At 41.9% G+C, this 16,444-nt stretch overlaps 1 protein-coding gene and 1 long non-coding RNA gene across 2 annotated transcripts in view; both read right to left on the bottom strand.

Annotated features, from left to right (window-relative positions):
- The window catches only part of MAN1A1 (mannosidase alpha class 1A member 1), a 65,392-nt gene that overhangs the window by 17,529 nt on the left and 31,419 nt on the right, over window positions 1–16,444 (bottom strand). The window contains exon 5 of the mRNA XM_020802159.3: window positions 14,389–14,483. Coding sequence (XP_020657818.3) covers window positions 14,389–14,483 — 95 coding nt within the window. The remainder of the gene's footprint in view (window positions 1–14,388; window positions 14,484–16,444) is intronic.
- On the bottom strand, window positions 209–3,995 carry LOC144586444 (uncharacterized). The gene is made up of 2 exons (XR_013541276.1): window positions 3,930–3,995; window positions 209–1,179 (listed from the first exon to the last, which is right to left on the bottom strand). It is a non-coding gene; the product is annotated as an uncharacterized LOC144586444 (long non-coding RNA).

Below are 16,444 nucleotides of genomic sequence, written 5' to 3'. Positions count from 1 at the left end.
AAGGACTGTGATTTTAAGTAACCTTTAGCTTTTAAGCATATTAAACATTGCTGTTATGTGCTGTCAAGTCACTTCTGAATCATCGCAACCTTATGAATGAGTAATCTCCAAAATGTCCTGTCCTTAACACCCCTGCTCAGCTTTAGCGAGTCAGTCCATCTCATACTTGGTCTTCCTCTTTTCCTGCTGCCGTCAAATTTCCATAGCATTATTTATTTATTTATTTATTTATTTATTTATTTATTTATTTATTTGATTGATTGATTGATTGATTGATTGATTGATTGATTGATTTTTACCCCACCCATCTAGACCAAAGGTGTACTCTGGGCAGCATTAAAAATTTTAAAAACAGTGAAATCAATAAACGTATACTATTTATTTGACAAAAATTGTGACAAAAATGTTAAAATTTAACATACGGCAGGAGAGAAAGCCTGCCCAAATAGCCAGGTCTTAACTTTACTCCTGAAAACACTCAGAGAGGGAGCCAGGCAGATCTCCATGGCAAATTGTTCCAAAGGCGAGGGGCCAACCTCCCTTGCTGTTAGGTCCTCAGCTGCCGGGCCGGCTAGAATGAGTGACTCTGGCAGAACTGGTAGGAGGAGGCGATCTGCCAGATATCGAGGTCCTAAACCATTTGGGGCTTTATATTTCATTGTTAGGACATTGAAATCAATGCAGAAACAAATGGCCAGCCAATACAAGCCGGCCAGAGTGGGGAAAATATGGTGGGACCTTTTCACCCCTGTAAAGTCTGGCTGCGGTATTCTGCACCATCTGAAGTTTTCGTGTCAGTCTCAAAGGCAGCCCCACGTAGAGCACATTACAGTAGTCTAATCTTGAAACTATGAGCACATGGACCAAGGTGGTGAGAGCCCCCACATCAAGACAGGGACACAGCTGGGCAATCCGCCAAAGATGGAAGCGTCTGAAAAGACCACTGATGCCACCTGGGTTTCCATGGTGTGCGCCAGGTCCAGATGTACACCCAAACTGTTAACCTCACTCTTAGTGGTAAGAGTCATCACCCCAAAGCGAGGGAGTTTCCCAAACCACTGATGTTTGGGACACCCACCCAAAGGACCTCTGTGTTGCTCGACTTCAGCCTCAATCCATTATCCTGCATCCATTGCTGAACAGCCTCCAGGCAGCACTCAAAGGATGAAACAGCATCCACTGTTATTGGAAAAAAGGAGATGCAGAGGTGAGTATCATCAGCATACTGATGACACCAAGCCCCGCATCCCCTAATGAACCCTCCCAGCGGCCTCATATACATGTTAAACAGCATTGGAGAGATGACTGAGCCCTGCTGAACTCCACAATTGAGGCTCCACAGGGCTTAAAAACTCTCTCCAATCTGCACTCTCTGGGGATGGTCCTCCAAGAAGGAATGGAGCCAAGCAAAAGCCAGTTCACCAATTCCCAACTCAGAGAGACTTCCCAGGAGGATACCATGGTCGACAGTATGAAAGGCAGCTGAGTTACTGAGGAGGACTAGCAGAGACATTTTGCCCCTGTCAGTCTCCCTCAATAGGTCATCAAACAGGGTGACCAATGCCATTCCTGTGCTGTGGCGTGGTCTGAAGCCTAACTGGAACAGATCCAGGGCACTGGTTTCTTCCAGAAGAGCCTGCAACTGATCGGCCACCACCCTCTCAACTACCTTGCTGAGGAAAGAAACATTGGTGATGGGCTATAATTACCAATATTGTCCACTGCCAAACTCTGTTTCTTCCTAAGGGGCCTAATGAGTGTCTCCTTAAGACACTCATTAATGGAGAGTCCCATTAATTATTGCCGTAGCCCATTTGGATGTTATAGGCCTGACTGCTTTGATTAGCCAGGCCCGGCAAAGGTCAAGGCAGGAGGTGGTGGGGCGACAGCGATCAAGCATCCACCATGTCTGACATCACAGGTTGGAAGTGGTTAACTCTCATTGAGCATAACAGAGTGCTGGACGTTTTGGCTTGATCCACAGTTTTCAAATAGGGGGTAAGATCCCGGCGGATGGCCTCCCCTTTCGATTCTAAAAAAGGCTGCAAACTGGTCAGGTGAGATGTTAGTGGGAGGCCAGTCAGTATGACCAACTCCGGATAGATCACAGACTTTATGGAAGAGTTCTGCCTGCTGATTGGAAGCTTTGTTTATCCGGATAGCGAAGTAAGATCGACTACCAGCCTTCACCTTAGATTGGTAAAGGTTAGTCATGATCTTAACAGCTATTTGATTATTTTCCATCAGATTCCGCCTCCATATGCATTCTAGCCTTCTCCTATTTCGCTTCACTGATTGCAGCTGCTGGTTGAACCAGGGCGAAGGGCCAACTCTGTGCCGGAGAGGGCATTTAGGTGCAATCATGTCAACAGCCCTGGTGGCAGCGAAAAACCAGCTGTCAACCAGAGCTTCAACAGGAGTGCCAGTCAAATCGGCTGGAATCCCTCTCATTGTATCCTGGAAACCTATAAGATCCAGTAACCTTCAAGGGTGAACCATTAAAACAGGTCCTTGTTCCCCGTGGGGAGGAAGAGCCACTGTAAGGTTGCATTTAATCAGATGGTGATCCGACCATGAAAAGGGGAAGACATTAGGTCAGTCACCATCAGACCACACTCACTCTGCTCGGTGGAGAACACCAGGCCGAGTGTATGGTCACACACGTGGAAGGGGCCGTTGATATGTTGGGACATGTTCAAGGAGGCATGGTCTTCAAGAGCCGGACTGGAAACCTCCGCCTCAGTATGTATGTTGAAGTCACTCAAGACCAGTGCCGCGGGGTCTTGGAGAGCGTGTTAACCCAGCAAGGTCCCAATACCATCCCTGGCCCCAACTGACATGCAGAGGACCTCTAGACCCGGTGTCACCACCGCAGAGCTCATAACAACCTCAAGGGTGCTCTTGTACCCCCCGACCCTCCAGTCTACCCTGGTGATGGACTGCATAACTGGGAGGACAGACAACAGTCAGGGGAACACCCCCTTCCCTGCCCATTCATGTTTCGGTTATGCATGCCAGATCTGCATCCTTCTCCAGAATCAGGTCTTGTATAATCAGTGATTTGATACAGATCTGGCATTCAACAACACCAGGTTTAGAGTGGAGGGCCAGCTGAGTTGACTACCTCGAGTATGGCAGGAAGTCACAGTGCCAGAACAGTGAACAAATTTCAAGTATCTGTTCAATGTTCTTCTGGAACAAATGGCAACTGCACCTACCTACACCATATCTTCCTATGCCTGAAATCACTCCGATGTTGGAAAGACCCCCTCTGGGGGGTTTGAATTTTATAGGAATAATTCAGGTGGTAACCCACCTTCACCTAAAGCTTTCACATCCTTCACTTTTAAAATCTCTGATAATGTCACTGGAGGCATGGATCAGTTTAATTAATCTCTGGATACTTGTTATATAACATAGTCTGATGAAGTGGATATGAAAGCTCACATTAAAATATAGCAGCTAGCCTTTAAGGTGCCACAACATTTTTGTCTTCTTTATTTTATTTTATTTTGCTTGACATGGTATATAATAGTGCTTTATGATCAAGGAGCTTTGCACTGAAAATCTATGTAAAACAATTCTTCCCATTTATCACACATTATGTACGCATCAACATCAAGTTTTGGGTACTTAGATTTTTGTGACAATAATTCCCCAAATTTAGCAGCATCCTTCTCTATTGCCTGCTAGTTTTAGCTGTTACCAGAGATGGTTACAGTAAGACATTTTATTTTCCTTTAGCAGATGTTTATATCTTCCACAGGTTTGTCTATGGCAGTGGTTCTTAACCAGGAGTGCGTGCATCTCTAAGGGTGCAAGAAAGCATTTCTAGTGGTGCAAGTAGCAACAATTGCGTTTTTAACTTCTAGATTTATAATATACAATTTAAAGCTGCCTCTCCATAAATTTGACTTAAATGTACTCACATTCAGAGTAGACTGCAGATGGACATTGTTGCCCTGCAAGAGACAAGATTGCCAGACTCAGGATCTGTCAAAGAAAAAAACTTCTCATTCTTCTGGCAGGGAAGACCATTGAATGAGACCAGGGAATATGGTGTTGGCTTTGCAGTCAGAAATATTCTGCTGAGATCCATTGTTCCACCTTCTGTGGTGTGAGGGTACCATTCCTAAGGTTGCTAAGCCACATGGGTGTTCTAGTGAGGGAAAACTCTCCTAGCATCCTGTGGCTGCTTCTGAGGGGAGGAGCTGCCACCATTCCTCCTCTTTCTCATTATCATATAGAGCTTGCTGTAGAGGCCTTCCCTTAGGCCAATCAGAGGGCTTGATTAATTGCCTTTCTCCAGACCACCCCTAATAACATGATGTAACCATTGTCCTATCTGAACTCTGTCTACTATCTGTAATGCTGTCACTGCCTGTGGCCTTGTAATGTTAATAAAAGAGCAGTCTCCTGGGGGAAGGGCAGAAGAGATGGACAGGAGAGAGAGAACGGAGAAGACTTCTCATTCTGTAACCTTGAGTTGCCCACCAGGAGTACTGCTGGCAGACATCCATCTGTGTGTGTGGCTGACCTCTTTAATCTATTGCTAAGAGACCCTTTGCTATCCATTATCTGGCGATCACCACCACAAAGCCCATCAGCCTACTCATCGCCTGAACCCAACACTGTGGGGAGTGAAAGAATCCTGTCTCTGCAGCTCCACTCGTCAGCAGGACCGGTCACCCTCATTGATGCATATGCACTGACACTGTCGTCCACAAGAGAAGTGAAAGACAAATTCTATGATGATCTGGCAGCTACTATCAAAAAGTCCCTGAGAGAGAGCCACTGTTCATTCTCGGAGACTTTAACATTAGAGTTGGTGCTGATCACAATTCTTGGCCCACTTGTCTAGGCCATTTTGGCATTGGGAAGATGAAAAAAAAATGGCCTATGCTTGCTGGAGTTTTGCTGTTATTACGGTCTTTGTGTCAGGAACAGGTTCTTTAATATGAAGCTTCAACACAGGGTTTCCTGGAGACATCCAAGATCCAAGCATTGGCATCAGCTCGATTTGATCCTCACTAGACATTGTAGCCTATCTAGTATTAACGATCATACGCAGTTACCAGAGTGCTGATTGTGACACTGATCACTCCTTGGTGTGTAGTACAGTAAAACTGCAAACAAAGAGACGGCATCACATGAAAAAGGAAGGAAGACCACATATTGACATCAGCAAGATTCACGATCGAAGAAAAGTGGAGGAATTTGCTCAAGCACTTGAGGAAACCCTTCCAGGCCCAGCTGATGCAAATCCACCTGAACGATGGGAACATTTCAAGAACGCTGTGTCCACACCGCCTTGTCTACATTTGGCAAGAAGACCAAAAAGACAGCAGATCGGTTCAAAGCCCATTCAGAGGAGTTGATGCCAGCCATCAAGGATAAGAGGAGAGCTCTTGCAGCATACAAAGCCTGTCCTAGTGAGTACAACTTACAGGCTCTTCGAGTTGCTTGCAGCCAAGTCCAACAGGCTGCCAGATGTTCCAACGATTATTGGTTTCAGCTCTGCTCTCAGGTACAGATACCAATGGACACAGGTAACATCAAAGGAATGTATGATGTATCAAGCAGGCTTTAGGTCCAATACAGAAGAAATCTGCTCCCTTGAAGACTGCTACAGGCATGATCATTCAGAACCGAGCACAGCAGATATACTGCTAGGTGCAGCACTATTCTGAACTATATTCCAGAGAGAATGTAGTAACCGATGAAGCATTAAATAACATCGAGTGCCTCCCTGTCTTGGAAGAGTTGGACAGCGAACCAACCCTAGCAGAAATAAAAGCGGCCTTGAATTCCCTCGCCTCCGGCAAGGCACCTGGAAAGGATAACATCCCTGTTGAAGTGCTGTAAAGAAATCATCACCACTGAACTGTATGAAGTCTATTGTCTGGAGGGAAGGTGGAGTGCCACAGGACATGAAGGATGCAAATATCGTCACACTGTATAAGAACAAAGTAGACAGGGGCAACTGCAATAACTATCGTGGCATCTCTCTTCTCAGTGTTGTAGGGAAGCTGCTTGCCCCTGTTGTACTGAAGAGACTCCAGGTGCTTGCAGACAGTCTATCCAGAATCACAGTGTGGATTCCGAGCTAATAAATCCACCACTGACATGGTATTCTCCCTCAGACAGTAACAGGAGAAATGTAGAGAACAATAACAGCCACTATTTCCGGCCTTCATAGATCTCAGAAAGGCCTTTGATTTGGTTAGCAGGGATGGCCTTTTAAAAATTCTTCCCAAGATTGGATGTCCACCTCGACTCCTTAATATCATCAGGTAGTCCTTTCATGAGGGAATGAAGGGCACTGTAGTTTTTGATGGCTCAACATCAGATCCCTTTGACATCCAAAGTGCAGTAAAACAGGGCTGTGTCCTCACGCCAACCCTGTTTGGGATTTTTTTTGCTGTCATGCTGAAGCACGCCTTTGGAACTGCAACAGAAGGTGTCTATCTCTGGACTAGATCAGATGGAAAGCTCTTTAATCTCTCCAGATTGAGAGCAAAGACCAAAGTCCAACTGAAATGCATGTGGGACCCTCTTCGCTGATGATGCAGACATTGTTGCCCACTCTGCTGAAGACCTCCAACAACTCATGAATCGTTTTAGCAAGGCCTGCCAAGATCAGCCTGAGGAAAACACAAGTTATGGGGCAGGGCATGGACTCCCTATATTACCATTTCCACGCAAGAAATGGAGGTTGTTCATGACTTTGTGTACCTTGGCTCAAAGGTCTCTGACATTCTCTCCCTAGATGTCGAGGTGGATAAAATGCATTGGCAAAGCAGATACCATGTTCTCTAGACTCACAAAGAGAGTATGGCTCAATAAGAAGCTGACAGCATTCACAAAGATCCAGGTCTATACAGCCCGTGTCAGCACACTCCTGTACTGCAGTGAGTCCTGGACCCTTTGTGCACGGCAGGAGAGGAAGCTGAACACATTCCATATGCGTTGTCTGTGACACATTTTTGGTATCACCTGGAAGGACAAAATTCCAAATAGGGTAGTCCCAGATCAAGCTGGAATTTTTAGCATGTATACATTACTGAAACAGTGATGTCTACGTTGGCTTGGGCATGTCGTGAGAATGGCTGATGGTTGGATTCCAAAAGATCTCCTGTATGGAGAATTAGTGCAGGGAGATCACACCAGAGGGAGACCACAGCTGCAATACAAGGATAACCGCAAGCGGGACCTGAAGGCCTTGGGAATGGACCTCAACAAATGGGAAATCCTGATATCTGAGCGTTCAGCCTGGAGGCAGGCGGTGAATCACGGCCTCTCCCAATTTGAAGAGACCCTTGTCCAGCAGGCCAAAGCAAAGAGGCAGTCCCGGAAGCAGCAAAATCAGGGAGATGGATGGGGTACAGATTGTATTTGTCTTCAATGTGGAAGGGATTGTCACTCTCGAATTGGCCTTCTCAGCCACACTAGATGCTGTTCCAAGTCCTCCCTACAGAGCACGTTACCATAGTCTCTTGAGACTGAAGGATGCTTAATCTAAAACTCACATCAACTCATGGTTGATGTGAGTACATATGTACCGGCAAATGCTATGACCAGATGCTATGAAAATATGATTCCCACTACTACCCATCTTACATGCACTTGCCCATACCATGAGAAATTGCTCGAAGCATGTACTTAATCATACAAACATGTTAATGAAGCAGGTCAACACACAAACAATATTTTTTGTTTTCAGTAGGAATTATAATTAATTTGTGTTTACACATTATTTTATAATTTATTTAAAATGTGTAGGTAAAATAATGTGTGAATATTAGTTTATTATTTTTAGTAACCTTTGCTATTTCAAAAAGACACCAGTGGAAAAATAACTATTTTGCTTATGGATTCACTTGTACAACAGAGAAAGAAAGTACCCAACAACCATAATGCATTTTATGTTGCACGATATTTTCAGAAACCAATCTCAAATTGTTAAAGTTGTTGGAATATTTTAGCAATCAGCAATGGTGGTGAAGCTACAGGACATACGCTTAACAGAAGGCATGATTTGATGCCAGCAATAGTATCACAAAATTTGATTTTGTGGCAGTTCAAAAGCCTTTGTTGGAAGCTTCTTATCAGGTGGCATATCTGTGTGCTAGGGAAATTGGATGAGTCAACTGATGTTGATAATTGCAGTCAGCTATTAGTATTTGTGTGATTCAGAAAGGAAAAGGAAATTTTGGAAAAAAATTATTTTGTAAATGGAGTTGATGGCAAAAGGAATTGATGTTTTCAATATCATAAAGACTTTTCTTTAAAAGACCAAATACAGTACCAATGGATGTAATAGGCTCAGTCTGCACTGTGATTTTAGGCAAAAATTCTGGATTGAAATATTATCTATTTTATTGAAATATGGGCCAATGCATATATTCAAATGGAATTTGAAAAAATTATCATCAACAACAACTTATTGAACTAGCCTGCACTATTCTAAGAAATAAACCAAACAGGGATATATTCTGAATCATCTAGTCTCCTGTCACGTCAGTGTTTATTCTGTCATTTTGTTCCACCACCCTGACATGTTCTTGCCAATTACAATTAACTTTCTTATCTCTTACTTGTTTTGTATCACTGTTTTGCCACTGATTCCTAACAACAGGTATCCTGTTAGAATCCTTATTAACATATTCAGCCATATTTTTATACCTTCAGTTTCTATCTCGAATCAAAACCAGAATTGGATTACCTACATCCATTGCAATATTAACTATCTTCAAAAGCTGAGGAGCATAATCAATGTCAGCTTTATCTACCATAGGTAGAAAGGGACCAAGGCTTTCTGACCCACACACAGCAGTAACTCCTCAAGAGAAAGGCTAGCAAGTCTGTCAGCAGTATTGGGAAATAGATTATATTGCTCATCTTTAGCTGCCCAAAATGAAGAATTTCCTTTCTTTCTTTAACCCAGCAAATCCTCTGAATGAGACTTCTCTCTCCATCAATAATCCAATTACGTCCTTATAATTATTTTATTTTCTTCACTATAGCTTTAACTTCCAGTATGACATCATAAGTTGCAAAATTACCAACATTCTTTGTATATGTAGATTTGTCAATATGAATGGATTTATGTGTTGCAGTGTTTCTTCTACCAGCTTCTTGGATTACGCTCTTAGAAGTATCAGTTTTCCTAGCTTGATGGTCATCCTGCATCTTCTCAAGCATTTAACTCTTATTATTCCACACAGATTCTTCAAGAGGAATAATGGGATGAGCAAAAAAAAAAAAAAAAAAAAAAAAAAAAAAATTCTATTCATAGTTTATAAAAATCTACAGTAAGGTAGTTATTTGGATTATGACTTTCAAATAACTGTTCTTTACTTGGGGACATGTTTGATAAATCAATTAGCAGGTTTACTTGTACTTCCATAGGTGCTACCAAATCATACCCTGCTTTAGGGGAAGTTGATGCCTACTTCTGGATGAAATCTCTCATTTTTATTTATTTATTTATTTATTTATTTATTTATTTATTTATTTATTTATTTATTTATTTATTTATTTATTTATTTATTTATTTAATATCCCGCCTATCTAGTCAAGACCACTCTAGGCGGCTTACAACAGAAATATAACAATGTAATTAAAAACAATTTTATATAAGGGAAAAAACTTAGGTCAAGGAGGGACAGACACTAGGAAGAGGAAAGAGAGGAAAATCGGGAGTTAGGGATAGACTGAGGGGAAGGCCTGCCGAAACATCAGTGTTTTTAGTTGATTTTTTAAAATATCCAGCAAGGGAGCTGCGCAAATATCAGGGGGTAGGTTATTCCAGAGGCGAGGAGCCACTGCCGAGAAGGCCCGATTTCTTGTCTTTTTTTTCCGGGCCTCCTCGGTGTTAGGCTCCTCAGCTTCACCCCCTGGCTCGCGCGAGTGACACGGGTAGATCTTGGTGGAAGTAGGTGTTTGCCTCTTTCTTTCCCGTGCCAAACTATGTATTTTATTGCAGTTTTGGCTATAGTCCAAGATGGGTAAGGAGACAAAGAGCCTCTAGTATTCTTTGCCAGGGCAGGGGATTGGTCCAGAGTAACTTTCCTTCTTTCTGAATACACAGACAGGGGTAATAGTGGTGTAACGCTCTACGCCTGATTAAATACTGGAGAAGATAATGGTATGTCTATAATCTCAGAGTCACTTAAAAAGGACTGATAAATTATGCTATTGCACAAGCCCTCGTACAATTCTTGTACAACCAGTTGAGGAAGCCTTTGCACAATGCAGCTTGCACTACATAACACTCTTGCACTAACTCTGAAAATCTGCAGCTGCTAGCACAACAAGCAATGCACTAGTGCAGCAAAATAACCTGTCAGATGGCTTGATATAACTGATCAAAGTAAGAAAGTCTGTGAGCACCTCCAAAATGCCAGGCAATGTATTTTTCATTCTGTAATTATAGTTTAAAATACAAATTGATTTTACAATTCATTTCATGACCCAATATGGCAACTTTTATGTTCTTAATGATGTATATTCCCCAAAGCATTTTTCACTGCAATCCAACAAACTTTCTTTAATGTCAAAGATCCAAGAATGTTAATGGTTGAATAGAGAATTATCTATACTTTCAAGCTTTGACTTTGATTTTGATTGATTTATACCTGTCAACTCATTCTTCCATTGTATATTATCCTCTCTATTATATTACTCTTGACGCAGTGGTATTTTTAATTGTGTCAAATACATCATAGTAATTCTGCAGAAGACTACTACTTGATTTTACCTCATGCAGGTAACATGTGACAGAAGTATCTTGATTTATTGCATGAGATTCCTGATTAGGTAGTAATTATACCATGTCATATGCTCTGTCACACAATTTACCTTTCTCATTCTCAGTGTTCATAATTATGTTATATGAAACAGTAACTTTGGTTCATATCATAATTTTTCATCCTTGCAAAGTTCCTGTGACAACAGAATAAGAATAGAAAAGCCATGAGAAACTCAAGCCATAAAAAGGCTCATCCAGCCTGACAATAATTGTTGGGCAAGAAGGGGCAATTAGTCCAAATATTTTCTACTTGAAATTGGCTCTATATGGGAACGTCTCAATTAAAGGCATAATGTATTTTGCCCCATCAAGAACAAGGAAGTGCACATTTTTATACACTCTTAATAACACGGATACATGCCTAACTGAATAGTCATCTTGCACTGCTGGATAACTCAGGGGTTTATGTGTGTGATTGTGGAGTGAGAGGTTGGGAGTTCAATTTCCCACTATGCCTCTTTGACAGGGGCTGACTCGATGATCCATAGGGTCTATTCTGGCTCTGTTTTCATTTTTTTTTCCGACTTATATACCGCCCCATAGTGCTACAAGCACTCTCTGGGCGGTTTGCAATTTAATTATACAGGCTACACATTGCCCCCCCCCCAGCAAGCTGGGTACTCATTTTACCGACCTCGGAAGGATAGAAGGCTGAGTCAACCTTGAGCCGGCTACCTGGGATTTGAACCCCAGGTCGTGAGCACAGTTTTAGCTGCAGTACAGTGTTTTAACCACTGCGACACGAGGCTCCCTTCATTGTCACTGTCGTCTTACCAGAACATCAGTCAGTTGGAAATAGAGTACTATGACAATGGAACTAATTACCTCGAGAGGTAGTGAGTGCACTAACACTGGAGGCATTCAAGAGAAATTTAGACGACCAGCTGGCAAATATCCTTTAATTTGAATTCTTGCATTGAGCAGGGAGTTGGACTCGATGGCCTTATAGGCCCCTTCCAACTCCGTTATTCTATGATAAGGTATTCAAGCATTATTTAATGCAACTTTAAAAGAAAAGTGCTGTCAAGTCAGTTCTGATTTATGGCAACCTTTCCCCTCCAGGTTTTCCAGGTAGAGAGCACTCAGAAGCGGTTTATCATTCCCTTCTACTGGGGCACCCTGTTTTTGTTTGTTTGTTTAAAAACAATTTATCTAACAAGCATGAACTAAATCTTAACAAACAACTTCAATTATTTCTGCAATCCTATGGGTTGCAAAGAAATGTTTCCAGAATGCAGAGCAATAGTTCATAACTAAACAATTCTTTTGAGCTGATAAGAGAACAAATTCAAATGGGAGATGCAACAAAATACCATAGAACAGAATCCTCCTCTTCAGCATCCTAGCTGCTATGCTCTTTCCTAGTATACACTAGCTCATTATCCTCACTGTTTCCTCTCTCCTCCCCTAAACAGTTAAGCAAGCATGGGCCCAAAACATCCTCTGTGTTTTTTGATTTAGCGAAGCCAGCATCTGCACTTGCTTTAAGAACAATCAAAATCCCACGTACCAGCATTTAGTCTTACACAACATAAATTGTATAGACAGTTTCTGTGTTTGCAGAGAAGGAAATTTTCATATTGTCATCTTCACAGCCTCTTCTGCAAGAGGTCATTAGGGAAATGCATGACTCTTTACTCTCCATTCTTTTGGGTGAATTTAATTTACAGATCTCCAAGGTCAAGAACATTTAGTTAAGTTGTGAGACTTCAAAATCTTTTAGCAGATACCACAATGAAGGGTATAGAGACCTTACATACTCTATGAACATATACTTTATTTTAATAAAGCTTTGTCCACCTCTGGATCCTGGATTTTGGTTTCCTGCTATGGATCAGTCTGGTCAATTTCTATTTTAAGATCTATTTTAGGGTCTTTGTAGCTATGGTATTCACACCATATATTTTGCGTAAGCACAACAAAAAGCATTCTACAAGCAACACCAAAAGAGATGGGTGCCCCTAACAAAGAACTGTAACTATGAAATGGGATCTCACATCATTACCAAATTCGGCACAGATACAGCAAGGAGAAAGTCTGCTGTTGATCTCTACCAAATTTGGAGAAATCTGTCCAAATGGGTTTTAAACTATGATTTAAAAAAATAAAACATTGTTTTACCTCTGTGCACAGACAAGCAGCTTTTTTCTAGTGGAGATTTGCATAATGTGTGTCTGAGATTTAAGAGTCTTAGCTCATACTTCCCCAATGTGGTCCTCCAAATGCTGGACCTTCTCCAGCAAGTATGGCTAAAGTTAACAAATGAATTCATCCACTATTAATTGTCAATGAAACAAAACAGAAAACTAATTGCTAAGTAACAGGAACCAGACCCAGATCAATATACAGTATGGTCATGAGTGTGAATCAGAAATTAATTCTTAACGCAGAATACAGTGGTACCTTGACTTACAAACATCTCTACTTACGAACATTTTGATTTGCAAACAGCTCCAGTTGCAACTTTTTGCTTCGACTTGCGAACGGAGCTTCCACTTACGAACAGAAACAGGTAGGGAAAAAAGGCGGGCAATTCAATGTTCTAACTGTAGGTGGCGCCGCGGCTGCTTCTTTGTGCTGTAGCTCTTTCGGCAGTTACAGGGTGTGTTGCAGTTGGAGGCTTGGGAGAGCCTCCTGTTTCGGAGTGAGCATGTGTGTGTTTGCAGGGAGATAACCTGCTGTTTTCTTCTGGGTGGGTTTTGGTGGCTCTGCTTCGGAGTGAGTGTGTGTGTGTGCCTGAAGGGAGGGTTTGTTTCTGTGTTCGCCTTCAGAGCGAGCGTGTGTGTGTGTGTGTGTTTGGAGGGTTTTTTCCTTCTTAAACCTCAGCAATGGAGGTGGCTCTAGTGTCTGCTTTTTGAGGTTTTTTCTTAAAGCCTCAGCAACAGAGCACCTTCTGACTGGGCTTGTTGCGCTCTTTTTATATATATATATTTTTGGGGGGGTTCCTCTGGGCAGCAGGGGGGTGATGCCGTGGCTGCTTACTGGAGTGAGGGAAGCTCCGGAGGAGCAGGAGGAGGCGGGCGGGCGGGCAGGCAGGCGAGCGCTTCCTGGCCAAGTCTCTGGCCCTGGCCCCGTTCACTTCGGCCAGCCTTTGAGGCTCCCTTTCTACCCTGGGTTTTGTTTTTTGCAGCCCCAGCACGTTCCTATGAGACTTGCAGTTTTTTTTTTTTTAAAAAATTGGGATATTTTTTCTTCAGCTGGAACGGATTAATTGGTTTTCAATGCATTCCTATGGAAAATGGTGCTTTGACTTATGAACGTTGAGTTACGGACACTGTTCCAATACGGATTAAGTTCGTAAGTCAAGGTACCACTGTACTCCTACAATTTTCTACAATTTTTTAGGTATTTAGAGCATATTTTGGAAGTGTTAAACTACCAGGTTGTTTCATTTGGCAGAATATCAGCTAACTGCAATAAACATACAAGGGAAGCGGAACAACATCAGTGCTGATTAAAATTCTCCAAAGCCAAGAACCTAATTTGATGATAGAGCAACGTCTGTCTGCATGCTCATCCTTTACATGTTAAGCTGAATAAACAAAGCTATTTCCTTAACAACTGGTAATCTTTACCTTTTGATATTTAATAATGCCCAAGGAATTCCGGTGGGAGTGTTAAAAGCTGGAAGCAACTTCTCTCCTAGCTCCACTGCTTTCTTTCGAAATACCTGCAAAATTTTAAAAAAGGTCATGTGATATAGCAGTAAAGAAAAACGAATGCCTTCTATAGCTGTAGTTTTAGAATAAGTAGCTGTATTTATTAGTCTTTGCTAGAATATCAGGCAAAAACAAAAGAAAAATGAAAAAATAAAGAAAACAAAAACATTGTAGCACCTTAAAGACTATATTTTTATGTCAACAATGGCATTCTGCACTCTACATAGGACAAACAGGACAGTCTCTGTGCAAAAGAACTGATGGACACAATTTGGACATCAGGAATGACAACACACAGAAATTAGTTTCAAATCATTTTCATTTATGTCAACACTTTGACAAGACCTGAAAGTTGCCAATTTGGAAAAAAAATACAGGACCAGAATCCACAGAGATACAGCTGAGACAAAATATATACACACGTGTGTATACGGACTCAAAGAACTCAATATAAGCCAAAGTTTCTTAGATCATTATAAAATCTAAAATACTATAGTTGTATCTGCTGAAATTCCCCGCTATGCAACTTATGCCAATGAACTATCCATTGGTTCCTATGCTATATCCTTAATATCTACCAGTCCCATCTGAGAAGCCCCACTGGTGATTAGAGAAACTCATTGCCACATTGCTTCTGCTCATTATTTGTAGCCTGGGATTAATTTAGCCAACAATCATTGTCACTGTTTACAGAACAGTGCTTCCTGGGAGGGGAAATGATATCAACAGATGTTTTAAAGGTCACTGTCAAGTCAACAACTTGTGCCAAAATAAAATATCTGATTTCAGGATGTGTATAAATATCTGCCATTCATACATCTCATACATCTGAGAAAGTGGACTTGTCCAAGAAAGCTCACATTAAAATATAGCATATTAAGGTGGCACAATATTTTTGTCTTCTTCTTTTTTTAAAAAAAAATTATTTTGGTTTTGCCTGATAAGAAAAACTAAGTTTCCAAGTAAGGAATTATAAAACAATCTTAATAGAGAATTTCTATCAGTAAGTCGTAATACAGAGTTCAGAATGTGTCATAAACTCACATAGCCATTGTTTTCCTTCCCTGTATCAATTCCCTCTTGACATTTTTAAAGTATGCCTTCTCATAGTTAGATGATTTCAGGTTTTCCAACTGCCATGAAAAACTATCTTTGTACATACTAGGTGCAACACTAGCAAAACACTAGTAAAATTCTGAAAATGAAAACTGTATATAGTGGTGCCTCGACTTACAAATGTCCCGACATACGACCATTTTGAGTTGCGGCTAGCTCTGGCTGCAAAATTTTGCTTTGAGTTGCGGCCGGAGCTTCGAGTTGCAAACAAAAGAGGCAGGGGAAAAGGCAGTGAATTCAAATTAGAGGGCTAATCATTGATTGGCGAAGAGCTTCTTTGTAGCTCTTTCGCCCCAACAGTTAGTGCATGTGGGTTTGCAAAGAGGCTTCAGACTGCCTGGTGCTACTTTCTGCTTCTGGGTGAGTACATTTACAGGGCCTTGCAGGGTGAGTTTGGGTTTGGAGGGGTTGTTTCTGTGCTGTGATGGGTTTTTGTTTTTTGGTGTGTGTTTTTCTGCAGCCCCATCGCGTTCCTACGGAGCTGGCTGTGGGTGGGTGTGTTTTTGATTCCCCCCCCCAGCCCCATGGCATTCTGATGGGGCTGGCTGTGTGGGGGAGGGTGTTTGATTTTTTCCCCCTAGCCCCATCGTGTTCCAATGGAGCTGGCTCTGGTGTGTGTTTTTCCCCAGCCCCATTGCATTCCGACGGAGCTGGCTATGGAGTGTGTGTTTTTTATTTTTTCCCCAGCCCCACGGCGTTCCGAGGGGGCTTGGAGTGGTTTTTTTGGTGATTATTATTTTTTGTCTGGAATGGACTAATCACGTTTGAATGCATTCCTATGGGAAATGGTGCTTTGACTTTTGACCATTTCGAGTTACGCCCATCTTCTGGAATGGATTATGGTCGTACATCGAGG

The sequence above is a fragment of the Pogona vitticeps genome, chromosome 1 (genome assembly GCF_051106095.1).
Source record: "Pogona vitticeps strain Pit_001003342236 chromosome 1, PviZW2.1, whole genome shotgun sequence".
Lineage (NCBI taxonomy): Eukaryota > Metazoa > Chordata > Lepidosauria > Squamata > Agamidae > Pogona > Pogona vitticeps.
This window is presented reverse-complemented; position numbering and strand designations above follow the sequence as displayed.